The 16,501-nt window shown below is 29.3% G+C and overlaps 1 protein-coding gene across 1 annotated transcript; it reads right to left on the bottom strand.

The window, feature by feature from the left end:
* Positions 1 to 15,168: 15,168 nt before the first annotated feature.
* On the bottom strand, positions 15,169 to 16,116 carry LOC134696952 (uncharacterized). The gene has a single exon (XM_063558922.1). The coding sequence runs from the start codon at positions 16,114 to 16,116 to the stop codon at positions 15,169 to 15,171; it is 948 nt and encodes a 315-aa protein (XP_063414992.1).
* Positions 16,117 to 16,501: the final 385 nt, after the last annotated feature.

Here is a 16,501-nt window from a genome sequence, read left to right as displayed (position 1 = left end):
CGGACACAGTACATTTTTTAAACTAGATACTCTTATGATAATTGTGGATTAGTTTGGTTACATTTTGTCTTAGTACATGTAGGTTCAGAGCAGAAAATTATTGTAAAAGATTACACAAATTTAAGAAAATTTGGTAAAATTGACTCTAAAGGTCATAACATTTCTTTAAAATTACCAATTCAGGAGAACCAACCCAACAACGGGTTGTAGGATTTATCTGAAAATTTCGGGGCAGATAGAAAATAATTTGATAAACAATTTTAACCCGTCAAGTTTGCTCTGAATGCTTTGGTTTCAGATTTATAAGCCAAAATCTATATTTAACCCCTATATTCTTTTTTTAGCCTCGGCGGCCATTTTTGTTGGCTAGCCGGATCAACGGTCACATTTTGTTAATAAAGGCAACAGTAGTATACCGCTGTTCAAAACTCATAAATCCATGGACATTTAAACTAGATACAAATTATGATTGTGGCCAAGTTTGGTTTAATTTCGGCCCTGCGAGCCAGGTGAGGTAAAGATATGATTAATTTTGTTTAATCATAAATGAAAGTGAAAATTTATCAAAATAAGCTAAGAAACATTGATGATGAATTATTTACTTGCAAGTATATGATTCGAGCTCATTTGATTCGTATTTATGAGACCTCTAACTTAAGGGCATACGATACAGTTACAGGGAAGGTAATGACGTTGCTAACGTAATTTGTTATTTTCGCGACGTCAAACTGTGACATATCGGGAAAAGATGCATTTTTCGACTAAGTTTTATCATTCAAACTGATTTAATATGAAAACGAGTAAATGAACCCCTATTTTTCAAAACGGCATTTTGTTTCATTATGCAGGGAGATTATGTGACCCAAATTTTATAAAACTGTAAATAGAGGATTGTTTTTAATTTTGATAAACATGCAGTAAAAAATGACGATTTTTCATCAATTCATGAACATTTGCTAAATATGAGTTATTTCTGAATAAAAAATTGCATATTATTTTATCATATTTATAAATTACAGAAATTACCGATTATTTAACAGAAAACAGTTTGTGTTTATCTTTTATAACAAAAAAGTTATGTCTTTCTTTCGAAAACGAAATTACGGCCACAAATCTAAATTTTGAGCAAATATACAAAATTTCGACCTCATTTTACTAAAAAAAAGTAGCGCATGAAGGTATATGTTTTATTACATATTTCATTAAATCAGGTAGAAAATAGCCTATATGCAAATTTTCATGAACATGTAAATACAGCATCAAAACTGTATCGTATGCCCTTAAAGACCAAACAGCCTATTGTTTATGCGCATCAACTAACGTAACTTGATAGTGACATCAAATCTCTATGACGTTCTTTCTAGCTATGAAAAAAACCGTCAAATTATAACGTTCTTTTTCGCGTTTTTCACGGATTCTAACATGGTGTACGCTTTTAAAAAATACGTCTCTTAAGAAAAGAGGAATTACGCATCGCGCTGATATCGTATAGATTTTTAACACAAATGGACCCAAAAGATACTACACTATACTTAACCTTCGTTCTAATAAAAATAATAAAATATAAGTTTTGATCTCCACTTTTTTGCATTTGCACCGATCTGCTTTTCATTTTTTTATTTATTATTTCACATGACTAGATTTTGTCTTATATTTGCGCCGATTTGAATTTCATTTTTTTTATTCTTTCACCTGCGTAGATTTTGTATTTATTTGCGCCGATTGTGTACAGGTTAATTAAATAAGTGAAAGTTATTTTTTGTCCCATTTATAGGCAATATATTTTCTGCTCTGTGCGTCCGTTCGTCCGTACATTCGTCCGTCTGTCCCGCTTCAGGTTAAAGTTTTTTTGTTTAAAGTTTAAGGTCAAAGTATTCAGAAGGTAAGGCCGATAAACAATTATTGCTAGAAGTTTTGACATACTGGCAAAGTATGCATGTAACTGGTGTCTGGGTGATTCTTGTAAAATAATTTCTGATCTTGCAATAAAGTTCAAATCTATTTATACTGCTTATTTGACAAAACTTATAGTAAAAATAAAATAATGACAAAGAGTCATTGCCGTTTGTCATTTGTTTCATTTTAAATTGTCTTAAGGAGAAATGAAAAACATTTCACCTGATCTCACTGACGCTTACAATTAATTTCATAATGTAGGTAACGTAACGGTACCCAAATTGCACCGAGTACCCAAATTGCACCTATTTAGCAAAAATAGCAGCGGACATCTTACAAGATTTTCTAGAGACTAAACAATTTGTATTTTTATGATTTGATACTATGCACATCTTTCAACATAGGTAAAAGTATGTAGATATGCACAAAACGTTCACAGTATTCATCAATAGATGAAGTGTTTCCTGAAAAAAGCAAAACGTACCGAAACGTCGTCATGCGACGTCATCAAAACGTCATCTTTTTAAAATGATCAAATACAATATGTTACAAGTATCCATTTCTTAAAAAAATGAAGAGTAAGCGTGGGCTAATATCCAATTGTTCAAAGTATTTAAAGAAATTAAACAAAAGCTCTGTTATTCGACTCTTGACGATGCAATTTTAAGAATGGATGCAATTTGGGTACTCCTTATTTCAGAACCATTAATGGTTTGGAGGTCAGTTTAGACCAATTTTTCTATGATTCCATATGGATTAAAAATCAAATTGGTGTCCCTATATAATAAAGAATAATACAGCTACAAAATAAACCAAGAATGGACATTTTTGTCTTTATCAGAAAAAAACGTGGGTGAATAAACTGTCAAAATAGGTGCAATTTGGGTACCGTCACGTTAAATTAACACGTTGGTTAGCTTGTTTGTTTTGTTTTAATATTTTGTATAATTATATTTTGATAATGTCCAATTGAATTTACCGTAAGGGTACCCAAATTGCACCGAGTACCCAAATTGCACCTATTTAGAAAACAAATAGCAAAGGAAATCTTACAAGATTTCCTAGAGAATAAACAATTTGTGTTTTTATGATTTGATACTATGGACGTTTTTCAACACAGGTAAACGTATTTAGATATACACAAAACGTTCACAGTATTTATCAACAGATGAAGTGTTTACTGAAAAAGCAAAATGTACGCAAAACGTCATCATGCGACGTCATAAAAACGTCATCTATTTAGAATTAGCAAATACAATATATTATAAGAATCAATTTCGTAAAACATGAAAAGCAAGCATGGACTAATATCCAATTGTTCAAAATATTTGAAGAAATTAAACAAAAGATCGGTAATTAGACTTTTGATGATGTGATTTTAAGCATTGATGCAATTTGGGTACTCCTCATTACATAATCATTGATAGTTTGGAGGTTGATTCAGACCCATTTTTTTATGACTCAATATGGATTAAAAGTTAAATTGGTGTACCTATACAATAAAGAAGGATGGGGCTACAAAATAAACACATTAAGGACATTTATTTTTGGATCATAAACAAACGTAGGTGAAAAAACTGTCAAAATAGGTGCAATTTGAGTACCGTCACGTTAAATATCATATATACAGATTTACATACCTATATATGAAGATGTCAATCTTAATTACAAAGCTTGAATAAACATTTATACAAACAAAACAAGGAGGACAACCAAAGTTTTACTCTACATGCATTAGGAAATGAGCTGTAAGGCAAAAAATATAAATAAAATTAATACTCAGCGCATGTGAATTAAAATCATAATGTTCTGTGTTTGAAACTGAATTGTTGTAAATTTAACTTAAAACAAAAAAAATTGCTCCAAGAATAATATTCAACATAAAATCTCTGACCGGATAGATTGAAAACAAATTTCGATTTTTAATGCCGGCAACAACCTTGTCTTTCAATTGTTTTAATTTCCAAAATGGGCAATTTAGATTTATAATATTTTATCCTGTTGGATAATTCTTACTTTGCAGTTTTCAACGCCGGAAAAGTATTTCTAAATTGATTGTTGAATTAAAAACTTTTTGTATTTTATATATATTTACTGTATTAAACATGCAAGGTAGTAGTAATGACAGGGATGATAATTTATGATAGATGTTTTATGTTTTAGAATCAAAAACTTTTATTCATATATCATACCTATAATTTTAATTTCCTTATATCTTAAATATTCAGGAATAATGAATTCATAATATAGATGGACTAATTTCTATACGTTCGTCTCAGTCGGGGAAAATAATGATTTGAAGAAGTCCGTCCATGCTTTTGTATATCCGTCTGTCAACAGTAGCAAATGAGTTCGTTACGGCAAACTTATGAAATTGAGATGTTATTGAGAGGGGATTTTTGAACTTTTGAACTTTTTTACAAGTAACAAGGTACGAGACTCCTATCGGTCATCACCTATTTAACTGAAAACTACTTTCTTTTTATGACTATGGCTACCGTTGAGTCTATTTCTGAACTGAAGCAGCTTATTATTGGTATAGACGGAAAAGTAGGAATATTATCCAACAAGCTAGACAATATAGAGGACCGCTTCACACGCATAATATCTGAGGTAGATGAGGTTAAAACTGATGTTAAAAACACAAAACTTAAGGTTCAAAAATTACGGGAGGACCATCTTGAGCTAGAAAAAGGTGTTGGTCACATTGAACTAGAAATTAACAGGGTAGCAGATAAGAAGTTAAACATATTTAGAACAACTCTAGAAAAAAATAATTCTATTCTGCATGAACAACAGGTTTTATTAGAAAAACATGAGAGAAAATATAACGCCCTTATTTATGGAGTGCCAGAAAGTGATCATGAAGATATATTTGCAGTTCTTAATACTTTTTTCACCCAAGATCTAAAAATAGATAAAGAAAAGGCTGATAGCTTCCCTTTTGCCAACGCTCATCGTATTCCATCAAGGCAAACATCAGACCAGATAAAAAGGCCTTCTCCTATAATAGTCCGCTTTATCCATCATGGAGACAAACAGTACGTCCTATCAAAAGGTTATAATTTGTCAAACAAACATGCGCATTGTTGATGATTTACCCCCAGTCATGAAAGAATCGAGGCATGAGCTCGCAAAGTTGGCTTACACAATTAGGAATGAGGAACATCTGCAAACAAGAATCAAGGTGGTTGGAACCCGTATTCTCCTACAAACACGTACAAACTCAAAAGATAATTGGTTTCTAAGGAGAAAGGCTCTCTGTTGCTTACCTTATAAATGAGGATTGTCTTTTTTGTTTTTGCCTCCATGATCAGATGATACACTTAATGTACTTTTGACAATATACTGACGGTCATTGAAATGTTCTTAAATAACAAGCACATACAATGTATATATTTTCTTCTTTGAACAAGCATGCTTGTTATTTATTTAAAAGTTTCATGTTTTTATCGCCAGCTATTTAGATCTATAAATTAATATATATCCATGTTTCTAAAACTATTTGTCTATTATATATATTTCAGGTTTAAGAAAAAAGAACAGTAAGTAAAAAGTGTGCTTGTTTGATGTTTCTGCATTTTCTTATTCTTTTTTTGTTGTTTTGTGCTTCTTTTTTTCTTCTTTTTTTTATGCGTGCTTATGTTTTGCTATTTATGTTGTGTTTTTGCTCTGATTTTTTTATTTTTTGTTTAGCTTTAGAAAATAGTTGCATTGTATTAGCTTTTTTTTATTTGCAAATTTCCTGCTTTTGCTGTGTATTTAAATCAAAATATATGCCTATAGCATGTTTAGCATGTTGTTATCAAACTTGATAATTCCCCGTTTCAGAAGCTGAAGGTCATTATTAAAATAATTACTCTTGAAATTAAGATGTACATGTACAAAACTTTAGCCAATTAAGTTACATTATATTATTATCAAACCAATCAAAACAATTTGGTGTACGTTTTACTAACATTGCTATAGATTCTGAGATGGCGAATTAATCTTATATTGAATATATGATATATAGGTTCCTAGATAATAGAGTTACTTCTGTACACATGTAATGTCGCGATATAACATGTATAAATAAATTTCTTTTCGTTATAAGGCTTAACGAATACCGTTATGCGTAGTAATTTGCACGTGTAGATTCACCCGTGCATACCTAAGCGGGATTTAAATCATTCGACGGTTTGCATTCAATCAGTCTACACGTTTAATTCAATTGCTGTTAAGGTCTGTTTGACTTTTTTTTCTATTTTTGTTTGTTTGTTTTGAAACAAAAACAATTGTTGTTCTATAGGACTGGTACTGTTTTTCACACGTATATTAAGATTATTCTTATAGAATTGTTCAATTCAAAAGATGCACATGTATACTGTCCAAAGTTACAGTATTTAATCAATTTTCTCTTTTCATTCATTTACATGTAGTTGTGAATTGTTTCTAATTTTTGTAATCATATTTTGTAGATTGTTCAGGCTGTTGATCATATTTCTAGTGAAGATAATGTGATAAGGACTGTCTTTTGGCGTAATACCTGCCATTCTAAATTTTTTATTTTTTTTTGCACATGTTATTATGTTCCGAATGAAATTATTAAAAGACTGGATGCTGCAAACCTACATCCCATAGTATATTTGTGTTTTGTGTTATTAAGCCTTGTATAGAAAAGAAATGCTTTATGTTCGGTTGAACCCGTGAAAAAGAACATAACCATGACTTACTTACATGTATCCTGGTACAGAATATTAATTGGTCCAAAATGACGGCTACACATAATATAATATGATACTTGTACATAGTCAGACACATACATGTGTAAAAACAGGAATAATACATACTATTAATCACAATTTATAATGATACAGTACTACAAAACAATGCCGGTTAACATAATCGTATAATTTAGACTTTTTAATTTATATAGCTTTTTAATTAACAGTGATAATTAATTCATTTATAACTTATATTAAAATTTAAAGCAGGCCTTTCTTTTACTGAACACATGGATAGATGAAATTAGAATTAGCATAAAGTTTGCATTATCTTGAGTCCAATAAGCTATGACTTCATATTATGAATAGGAAGCTTTGATATGCATTGCAATAATTTATTACATTGCTCCTTAAACACAGGTAGTAGTTGTTAATTTGCTGTTACATATATTGTTTTCATTTACATAATCCACTTTGAGGACTAAAGTTTCAGGTACTATAGTACAGACTTCTTAATGGATAATATTTATACCAAAGATGTTCATAAACATGTTGTGAAACCTTTACAGTGACACTAGAAAATAAAAATAACTTTAACCAAAACATCCTTATATCACACTTTATGAAAAGTAAAGACAAAGATAATTATCAAGATCTAACAACACTCTACGTTTTGCAATCAAAGGGAAATAACTTCAAAGATATTCATTGCATTTGGATTTTTTTTAGTTTGAAACGAGAGCTGTGCTCAGTATATTTAAATACTTTAAAAAATATTATTTAATCAAGGATTCAAAAGAATGATGAGTACAGCTGATTTATTCATAAATCAAGTTATATTTTCTGCTCAATGAATGATCATTTCATAATGTTAACCTTTGATAAAAGTATAACAATCCCCCCTTTTTTTCTCACAACAGACTATAAATTGTAATTTCAGTAAGCTGGGTGACTTTACCATTTGTAGGTATATATCCTGTATTTATTGACTTACTCGTATTTATTATTTTCATTTATTTTTTACTCATTTTTTTCCATTTCTTTTCTGTACAATGTTTTATTATTTTCTTTATTATTTTATTGGCAAATATACATGAAGATATAGAAATTTATAGCAGAAGTATTACAATTAACATCATGTTTGAATCAGAGACCAGACCATTAGTACATAACATACATTGTGTTAAATTTTCTTTACTTATTGTTAGTTGTGTGGGACTTTTTCTGTCATTTTATATAAATAATGTTTCAAACTGTTTATGTCATTTATACTCTAAATGAAAAATAATCTTATTCAGATTGTCTCATACAACTGCCAAGGACTTAATTCAATTGAAAAGCGAAGAGATGTTTTAGACTATCTAAGAGCAAAAGATTGTAGCATGTATTGTCTTCAAGATACACACTTTTCTGAAAAAGATGAACAATTTGTTAAGAATCAATGGGGTGGAGAATGCGTCTTTAGTTCCTTTTCTTCAAATCAAAGAGGAGTGGCCATTTTATTTAATAATAATTTAGAATATAAGATTTTACAAAGCAAAAAAGATCAAAATGGAAATCTATTAGGATTGAATATTAAAATTGAAGATAACAATATTACTTTAATTACATTATATGGTCCAAATAGTGACAGTCCTGATTTTTATGATAAAGTTAGCGAAATAATTGAAGAATTTGATAATCATACTGTCATTGTGACAGGAGATTATAACTTAGTGCAAAATCAAGACCTTGATACTTTTAATTACTTAAATATAAATAATCCAAAAGCTAAGGAAAGAGTGTTAGATATAAAGGAAATTTACAACTTTATCCAGAAAGTAAAAGATATACTTGGAGGAAACCAAACCCTATAAAACAGGCCAGACTAGATTTTTTTTTTAGTTTCACAGAGCTTTTATCCAAATGTACATGACTTAAAGATACAAAATAGTTATAGATCAGATCACTCGCCTATTATTTTACAAATAAAACTTTTTTTTTTTTTTTTTTTTTTTTTTTTTTTTTTTTTTTTTTTTTTTTTTTTTTTTATTTTTATTATTTATAACTTCCAATTTACAACATAATATACACAAATATAATAGCAATATATAATATATAAATCTATAGATATTATCTAATCAATACATCTTTCTATTAGGAAGCAATTTTTTTTTTTTTTTTTTTTTTTTTTTTTTTTTTTTTTTTTTTTTTTTTTTTTTTTTTTTTTTTTTTAAATATACAAATATAAGATAAAGAGTAAAGCAGTTTGAACACCGGAGAGAGAGAGATAGAAAGAGAAAGAGAGCGAGAGAGAATAGTGTGGTGAGTTTTCAATATAATTCATCTAGAAATTGAATTCTATTTTAGTATAGTAAATACAGCATTTTCATTTATAACATGTATATACATTTTTGTACTTAACTAAGCATGCTAAGTAATATATCAAAAGCATTCCATTCTCTGAGAAACTGATGTTCACATTTGTTTTTCATAGCAATATTTTTGTCCATTGCATACACATATTTTATCTTTTCTTTTACTGAGTTTATTGTCAGTTGTTTTTTAAAACATCTGGAATTATAAATATATTGCTTTATGGTAAGAAAAATAGTATTTTCTGCATTGCCTTTTGATATTTTTGCAGTGTTACCAAACAAAAAAACTTCTTTTTTAAAAAGTACACTAATTCCATTGGTTAGAAACCAATTTTCAATCTGTTCTAATAATAATTGTGTATGTTCACATTCCCAAAATAAATGTTCTAATGTTTCAATTTCTCTATTACAAAATGTACAATTTGGATTATCATAAATCTTAATTTTATGAAGAAATTTGTTTGTAGCTAAGATTCGATGATTGAATCTAAACTGTAGCCACTGTAACTTAGTATTATTTGTGACAACAAATGGCAGTTTATAAATTTTTTTCCAATGATTTTGATCAAAGCCAAAAATTTCAGTCCATCTTAACTGACTAGTGGGAACACTTCCATTTTTATTCAAAACAATATACATATCTTTAGATCCTTTTGAACTTTTAACAAGTCTTTTAATAGCAGATGGAATTAAAGGTAGTTCTAATTTGTGATTTTTTCCCACAAATGATTTTGATGCTTGATGTATAGCAGATATAATACTATTATATCTCATGAAATTCACATTTATCTGATACATTTCTTCTATCTTTTGATGAGAGAAAAAGGTCCCATCTTCATTTACAATATCATTTATAAATCTTATACCATTTTCAAACCAGTCTTTATAAAAAATAGGTTTATTTGCTACCTTTATATTATTGTTAAGCCAGATTGGACTAGCAAGAAAGCATTCCCAACTGTCATATTCATCTTTTTCTCTAAGAAGTTGCCATGCTTTCAGAACATCTAGCCAAAATTTATTTTTGATATGTTGCTGTAATTTTTGGATATAAACACTTCCACAACCATAAAATTTTTCAAGTTCTACATGAACATTTGACAAAAAAACATTCTGCCATTTGTTGTCTGTTTTAAATAATCTCCTTATCCATGTACACTTCAGTGCTAAAATAAATGCACTAAGATTTATCATTTTGAGTCCACCATCTTCAATATCATTTTGTAAAACATCTCTCTTAATTCTATCAATTGGTGAACTCCATATAAAATTGTACATAAGTTGAATAACATTTTTTAAAATATCATCACTTGGATTTGGTAAGGATATAAACAAATGATTTAAAATAGGCAATATCAATGTCTTTACTACAGTAATTCTACCAATAACAGTAAGATTTCGTTTTGACCATTGTCTTATTACACATTTAATTTGTACAATTTTTTCATCATAATTAATTTTTACAATTCTATCAAGATTAACATCAAAGCTTATACCTAGTACCTTAAAACATGTTTCTCCCCATGTAAGGTTTCTATTTTGGCATAATACCTCATTACTATACTTTTTATTTCCTATCCAAATAACTTGTGTTTTAGAAAAATTAATATTTAAACCAGATATATTTCCAAACCAATCTAATTCATTTAATGCTTCATTCAGAGATTCTTCTTTACCATCTAAAATAAGAGATGTGTCATCAGCAAATTGTGAAAGTTTGTGCTCAACTTGTGTAATTGTAATACCATTTATTTTATCATTATTTCGTATTTTTAATGCTAATATCTCAGCACAGAGAATAAAAATATAAGGCGACAAGGGATCACCTTGTCTACAGCCTCGTTCTATAGAAAGAAATTCTGATAGATGTCCTCCCTGGTTTACAGCTGATTTGATATTGTTATAAAAAACTTTAACCCAATTAATTATTGATTCTCCAAAATTGAACAACTTCAAGACACTGGTTAAAAATTCCCAAGAAATCGAATCAAATGCCTTTTCGAAATCTATGAGCAGCAAAAGTCCTGGAATATCTTTTTCCTCAGTAAATTGCATAATATCATAAATTAAACGAAGATTTTCTCCAATATATCTCCCACTTATAAATCCAGTTTGATCGAAATCTATCAGTTTATCTAAAACTGTTTTAAAGCGTTTTGCTATAACTCCAGAGCCAATTTTATATACTGTATTTAATAAAGATATAGGTCGCCAATTTTTTAAGAAATGTCTAGGCTTATTTCCCTTCGGCAGGCATGTAATGATTCCTTGTTTTTGCGTAACAGATAGTTCACCAATCTCAGTACTGTAGTTCAAGGAGTTTACAACAAAAATTTTCAAATCTTTCCAAAAAAATTTAAAGAACTCTGTGGAGAAACCATCAGATCCTGGTGTTTTATTATTTTTCATATTTTTCAATATCAAACCAGCTTCTTCAATTGTTATTTCACCTTCAAGATTTTTTTTCTCATCATCAGTTAGTTTTTTTAATTTTATATCTTTCAATCCTTCTTTAAGTTTACTGAATTTATCTCCCTTTGACTTGTCTTTATTCTTGTACAAATTTTCATAAAAAGATTTTACTTCTTTTAAAATATCTTTTTGTTTTGAAATTACATCTCCATTTTCTTTTACTACTTTTGGTATTATCTTATTTGTAAAATTTTTTGATTCTAGCCCACAAAAATAGCTAGTAGGTTTTTCACCCTCTTCTACCCATTGTATTCTTGATCGAATTATCTTCCCTTTAATTTTTTCTTTTCTTATATTTTCTAATTCACATTTTTTATTTTCCAAAATCTGTATTGAACCTTCATCTACCTTTTCTTCCAAAATAAGAATTTCATTTCTAAGATCTTTCTCTTGTTTTTCTTTTACCTTTTTCTTATAACTTGAATAAGATATAGTTTTACCTCTAATTTCCATCAACATTGTCTCAAGAAATAAGTGACTATTAATATTAAAATGGAGATCTTCATTATTCATGTCTTCAATTCTATCTATATCATAAATTACATATTGTTTTTTAACTTCTACTATTTTTTCTTTAACAATCTTTATATATTCTGGATCATACAATAATGAATTATTAAATTTCCACAATCCTCTACCTCGATCAAAAGGATTAAATTCTAGATTTAATACAACCATAGAATGATCAGAGCGATAGCTAAGCTCGATATTACAATTTTTCAAACAGCATAGTAAATCTTCAGATAAAAGAAAAAAATCTAGCCTTGCTTGTTTAAAGGGGGTTCTTTTTCTCCATGTGAAACGCTTCAAATCTGGGTAAAGTTCACGGAAAGGGTCAATGAGACACCTTTCCTGAATGATTTCTAAAACTTTCTCCCGAGCATTTGGGTTATTTACATGTAAATAATTATAATAGTCTATATCAGGGTTGAGAACAAGATTAAAATCACCACATATCATATAGCTATCATTACCAAAATCATCTATAATTGACATAATTTGATCATAAAAAATAGGAGTATCTATATTTGGTCCATAAATAGTTACAAATGTAAAATGTAAAGTATCAACAACTAAGTCTAATACTAAATAATTACCACCAACATCTTTTTTTTCTTTTAGGACCTTTAACTCAAAGTTGTTATTAAACATAACTGCTACACCTCTTGAATTTGAGCTATAAGATGAAAAATAACTATCATATCCCCACATAGCTCTTATATTATTTTCATTTTCACATAAGAAATGAGTATCTTGTAAACAGTAAATATTGTAATTCTTTGTTCTTAAATAGTTAAAAACATCTCTTCTTTTAACACTATCTCCTAAACCTTGACAATTAACAGTTAATACCTTCAGGGCACACATGATATGATGTCAGTAAATACACTAGCACATAATATGACCTTAAAAAAATCTAACAGTAATATCTGATTATTCTCAATGTGTGTAAAAATACTAAAGAAAAACATTTCACCAACATAAAGATGCATAAAAATGATAAACAGGATAACTCACCATAAACTAAACCAAAACAAAATGTAATGGAATGATATTGCAGAAATGCAATAATTAATAAAAAGAATAAAGGACTGGAAAGAAAAAGAAAGAGATAAAAACAAGAATTTAGCATCAAAATGGCAGACATTTTTGATTGAATTAATGTCAAAACAAAATTCTAGTTTTTTGCAGTATAATTGTTCTTTCAATTTTATATATCCTGTATATGATTTATCAGTTATGACATAGTCAACTATTTTACAAAGTGGAGACAACTTTTATAGTATTAAGATTTGTCCCATGAAAATAAGAATGGCACTTTTAACATGTTTAAAAAATAGATCAAAGTTCATCAAGACATAATGTACATGTAACAATGAGAGTCAAGTACTAAGTTAACTACTTATTTCCTTTGTCTCAATCTAAGAAAAATGTCATCAAATATATTGAACTTCAGCTGTAGGTGTCAGACCACCAATTACTCCGTCCAATTTAGAACGTATGTAAAAGTAGACCTACTCTGACACAAAATAGTGCTTTTGATGTCCTTGTTTACTTAAACTAACAAACAAATTTGCAGAAATGAAACTTTTGGTGAAAGATAAATATATCTAGATCATTTTGAGCCAAAATTTACTTGTCTATGAGTTTGCATTAAAAATTGAGGATTAATGCGCTCCATAGTATGCTAATTTTAGATTTCCAGAAAACCAGGTTTTTGTTTTGGAGTACTTCTATTTAAAGGTCAGTTATTTTGTTAGAAGGCTTTAAAGGTATGCTGAAAATTGGCATGTAGAAAGCTGAAACATGCACAATTCAGGATATACCTGGTTTCTATGAAGTTAAACTTAAGGTAAAAAATTTAGAAAGCTGTGAAAATTGCAAAATTTGGTTGAACAGATAGGGATTTATAATTGGTGGTCTGACACCTTTAAGAGAAATGCGGTGAAACCCAAAATTCAGAAAACAATTGATTTTTTGGTCTTAACTGATTATTTGAAATAGTAGTAGCCACATTTTAATCTTTTTGGGGGTAAAAAGTCACATATTGCAAATTTGGAGCCGTAAACCTGAATTTGTGCTATTTTTAGCTTTTCCCACCCTGACAATATGCTTTCATATAAAAAATGTTATAAATTGTTATAAATGCACAGTAAGTTGTTTCTGTGGTGTTAAACATTAAAACATAGGTTGATTACTACCCCCAAAAAAATTGTTGTCATGAAGATTTAATGAAATTATTTGATTTTTACCCCTTATATCATTGCGGCATACCATGTATATGGCAGATAACATAGCCTGATATAAACACTGCATAAACTAACAAAAATCTCATTTATTATCTCAAATGAAAGTTTTATACCTTAAATTTTATTGACTGATAGTAAATAAAACAGTTAGATGGCCAAAACTGCACTTTTGATCAGTTTATAGTCACATTACTGACACCAGGTGTAAAAAAGGGGGGTCAATATTCCTTGATTCTTCAATACCTCTGATTTTTTACTAAACTCATTGTAAAAATTGTGGAAAGTCTTTAAAGCAGTAGAGCAAACAAGGAACAATCAACAAAAACTGATCTTGACATTGAAAGTTTATGTACCTCTAGTCCAAAATGAGATTTTCAAGTATTTTCTATCAAAGGCTTACATTACAGTCAGTTTAAATTGAGCTGTGAAATTTGTAATATGAGTCGCATTATGCTCAGAAAGGATTTTTTTTACTACAAATTGACTAAGGATTAAGAAAAAACAAAACAAAAGATATCTGATCAACTTTTTTTGCTCTTTAGGTGTCAGACCACCAATTACTCCGTCCAATTTAGAACGTATGTAAAAGTAGACCTACTCTGACACAAAATAGTGCTTTTGATGTCCTTGTTTACTTAAACTAACAAACAAATTTGCAGAAATGAAACTTTTGGTGAAAGATAAATATATCTAGATCATTTTGAGCCAAAATTTACTTGTCTATGAGTTTGCATTAAAAATTGAGGATTAATGCGCTCCATAGTATGCTAATTTTAGATTTCCAGAAAACCAGGTTTTTGTTTTGGAGTACTTCTATTTAAAGGTCAGTTATTTTGTTAGAAGGCTTTAAAGGTATGCTGAAAATTGGCATGTAGAAAGCTGAAACATGCACAATTCAGGATATACCTGGTTTCTATGAAGTTAAACTTAAGGTAAAAAATTTAGAAAGCTGTGAAAATTGCAAAATTTGGTTGAACAGATAGGGATTTATAATTGGTGGTCTGACACCTGTAGACCATCGGATATCCTTCCATATACACCACAGTTGAAGTACCATACGTCGCTGAACCATTCAGTCTCATTTAGTCTTTTCATCAGTTCAATGTTCCTTTTGGAAATGTCATCATAAAATCTTACATGGTCTTGTAAATTCTTCTTTTCTCGCATCACTCTTCGTTTGACATCACTACTGAATAGTCTCACAATAAGAGGTTTTGGTCCTAATTTGTCAGATGGAATTCTATGGATGGCGACAACATCTCTTTCCTCAAGTTCAACATTCATGTCCCTTTTCACTTTACTAATAAAGTCCGCACGCAGATCTTGTCGCTCTCGCCATGGAAAGTTTATAACTCTTATGTTGTTTTTGCGAGAATATTGTTCATTGTAGTTGCTGCTGGTAATAGCTTCTCTTGTCAGTTGTTCATTTTGGTGTAGTTCTTTCTTTGTTGCAGATAGGCTTTTCATAGCTACCTCCGCTTTCTCCCTCAAGTTCTCATTTTCTATTGATAATGCATCTATTTTCTCTTGCATTTCCTCTATTACTTCTGATACTTTTTTATCAATTTTTGTCTCTATGGATGAAGTAAATTCTTTAAATAAATTCTTCACTATAGTAGTTACAATGACTTCCAGATCACTTGACTTAACAAGGTCTTTTGTTGCATTTTCAAGGTCTATCTTTTTTAATCCACCCTCCAGGTTTTGTTTAATTTCTTCTATGTCCCTTTGTATACTAATTATACCAGTCAGATCAACACTTGTATTTGATTCATTTGACACTTCAGAGTGAGTCCTTTTTGGTTGTTTATTAGGTTTTTCAGTTTTTTCTTTGTCAACTTTATCTAATTTGGCAGCTAGTAAAGTCTGAACAGTGTTTCCACATTTTCCACTTTTCACAGATTTGTTACTTGTAAGGCTATTGCCTCCAGGCATGTTGAATTAAATCCTTTGTTATCAAGTAAATATAATCAATAATAGGTGAACACTTGAATCCAAAAAAATGGTTATCTGTAAATATCACAAAAGTTCCACCAAATTTTTCTCATAAGTTGGCATCCAATGATTCAGCAAAATGTTATCTATCAGTCTATCCACTTTTCATCATGCAACAATTCATATAAAACACAAAAAACTGCAAAAAACTGGGAGCTGACTTTTTACAGTGTTTTCAGCTCGGCGGCCATCTTAATCTGAATTAATATAAATAAAAACTTAATAACTTCAGAATTGGGAGGGGTTTATGGAAATTTAACAATTCTCTTTTATATGATCCAGATTATATCCATATTGTAAAAAAGGTAATAAATAAAACTAAAGA

This window comes from Mytilus trossulus, chromosome 14 (genome assembly GCF_036588685.1).
Source record: "Mytilus trossulus isolate FHL-02 chromosome 14, PNRI_Mtr1.1.1.hap1, whole genome shotgun sequence".
NCBI classification, from domain to species: Eukaryota; Metazoa; Mollusca; class Bivalvia; order Mytilida; family Mytilidae; genus Mytilus; species Mytilus trossulus.
Note: the sequence above shows the minus strand (reverse complement) of the source record. Positions and strands in the feature narration are given on the sequence as shown.

Coding starts and splice junctions, on each gene's coding strand:
- LOC134696952 (XM_063558922.1), bottom strand. CDS start 16,116: ATGCCTGGAGGCAATAGCCTTACAAGTAACAAATCTGTGAAAAGTGGA.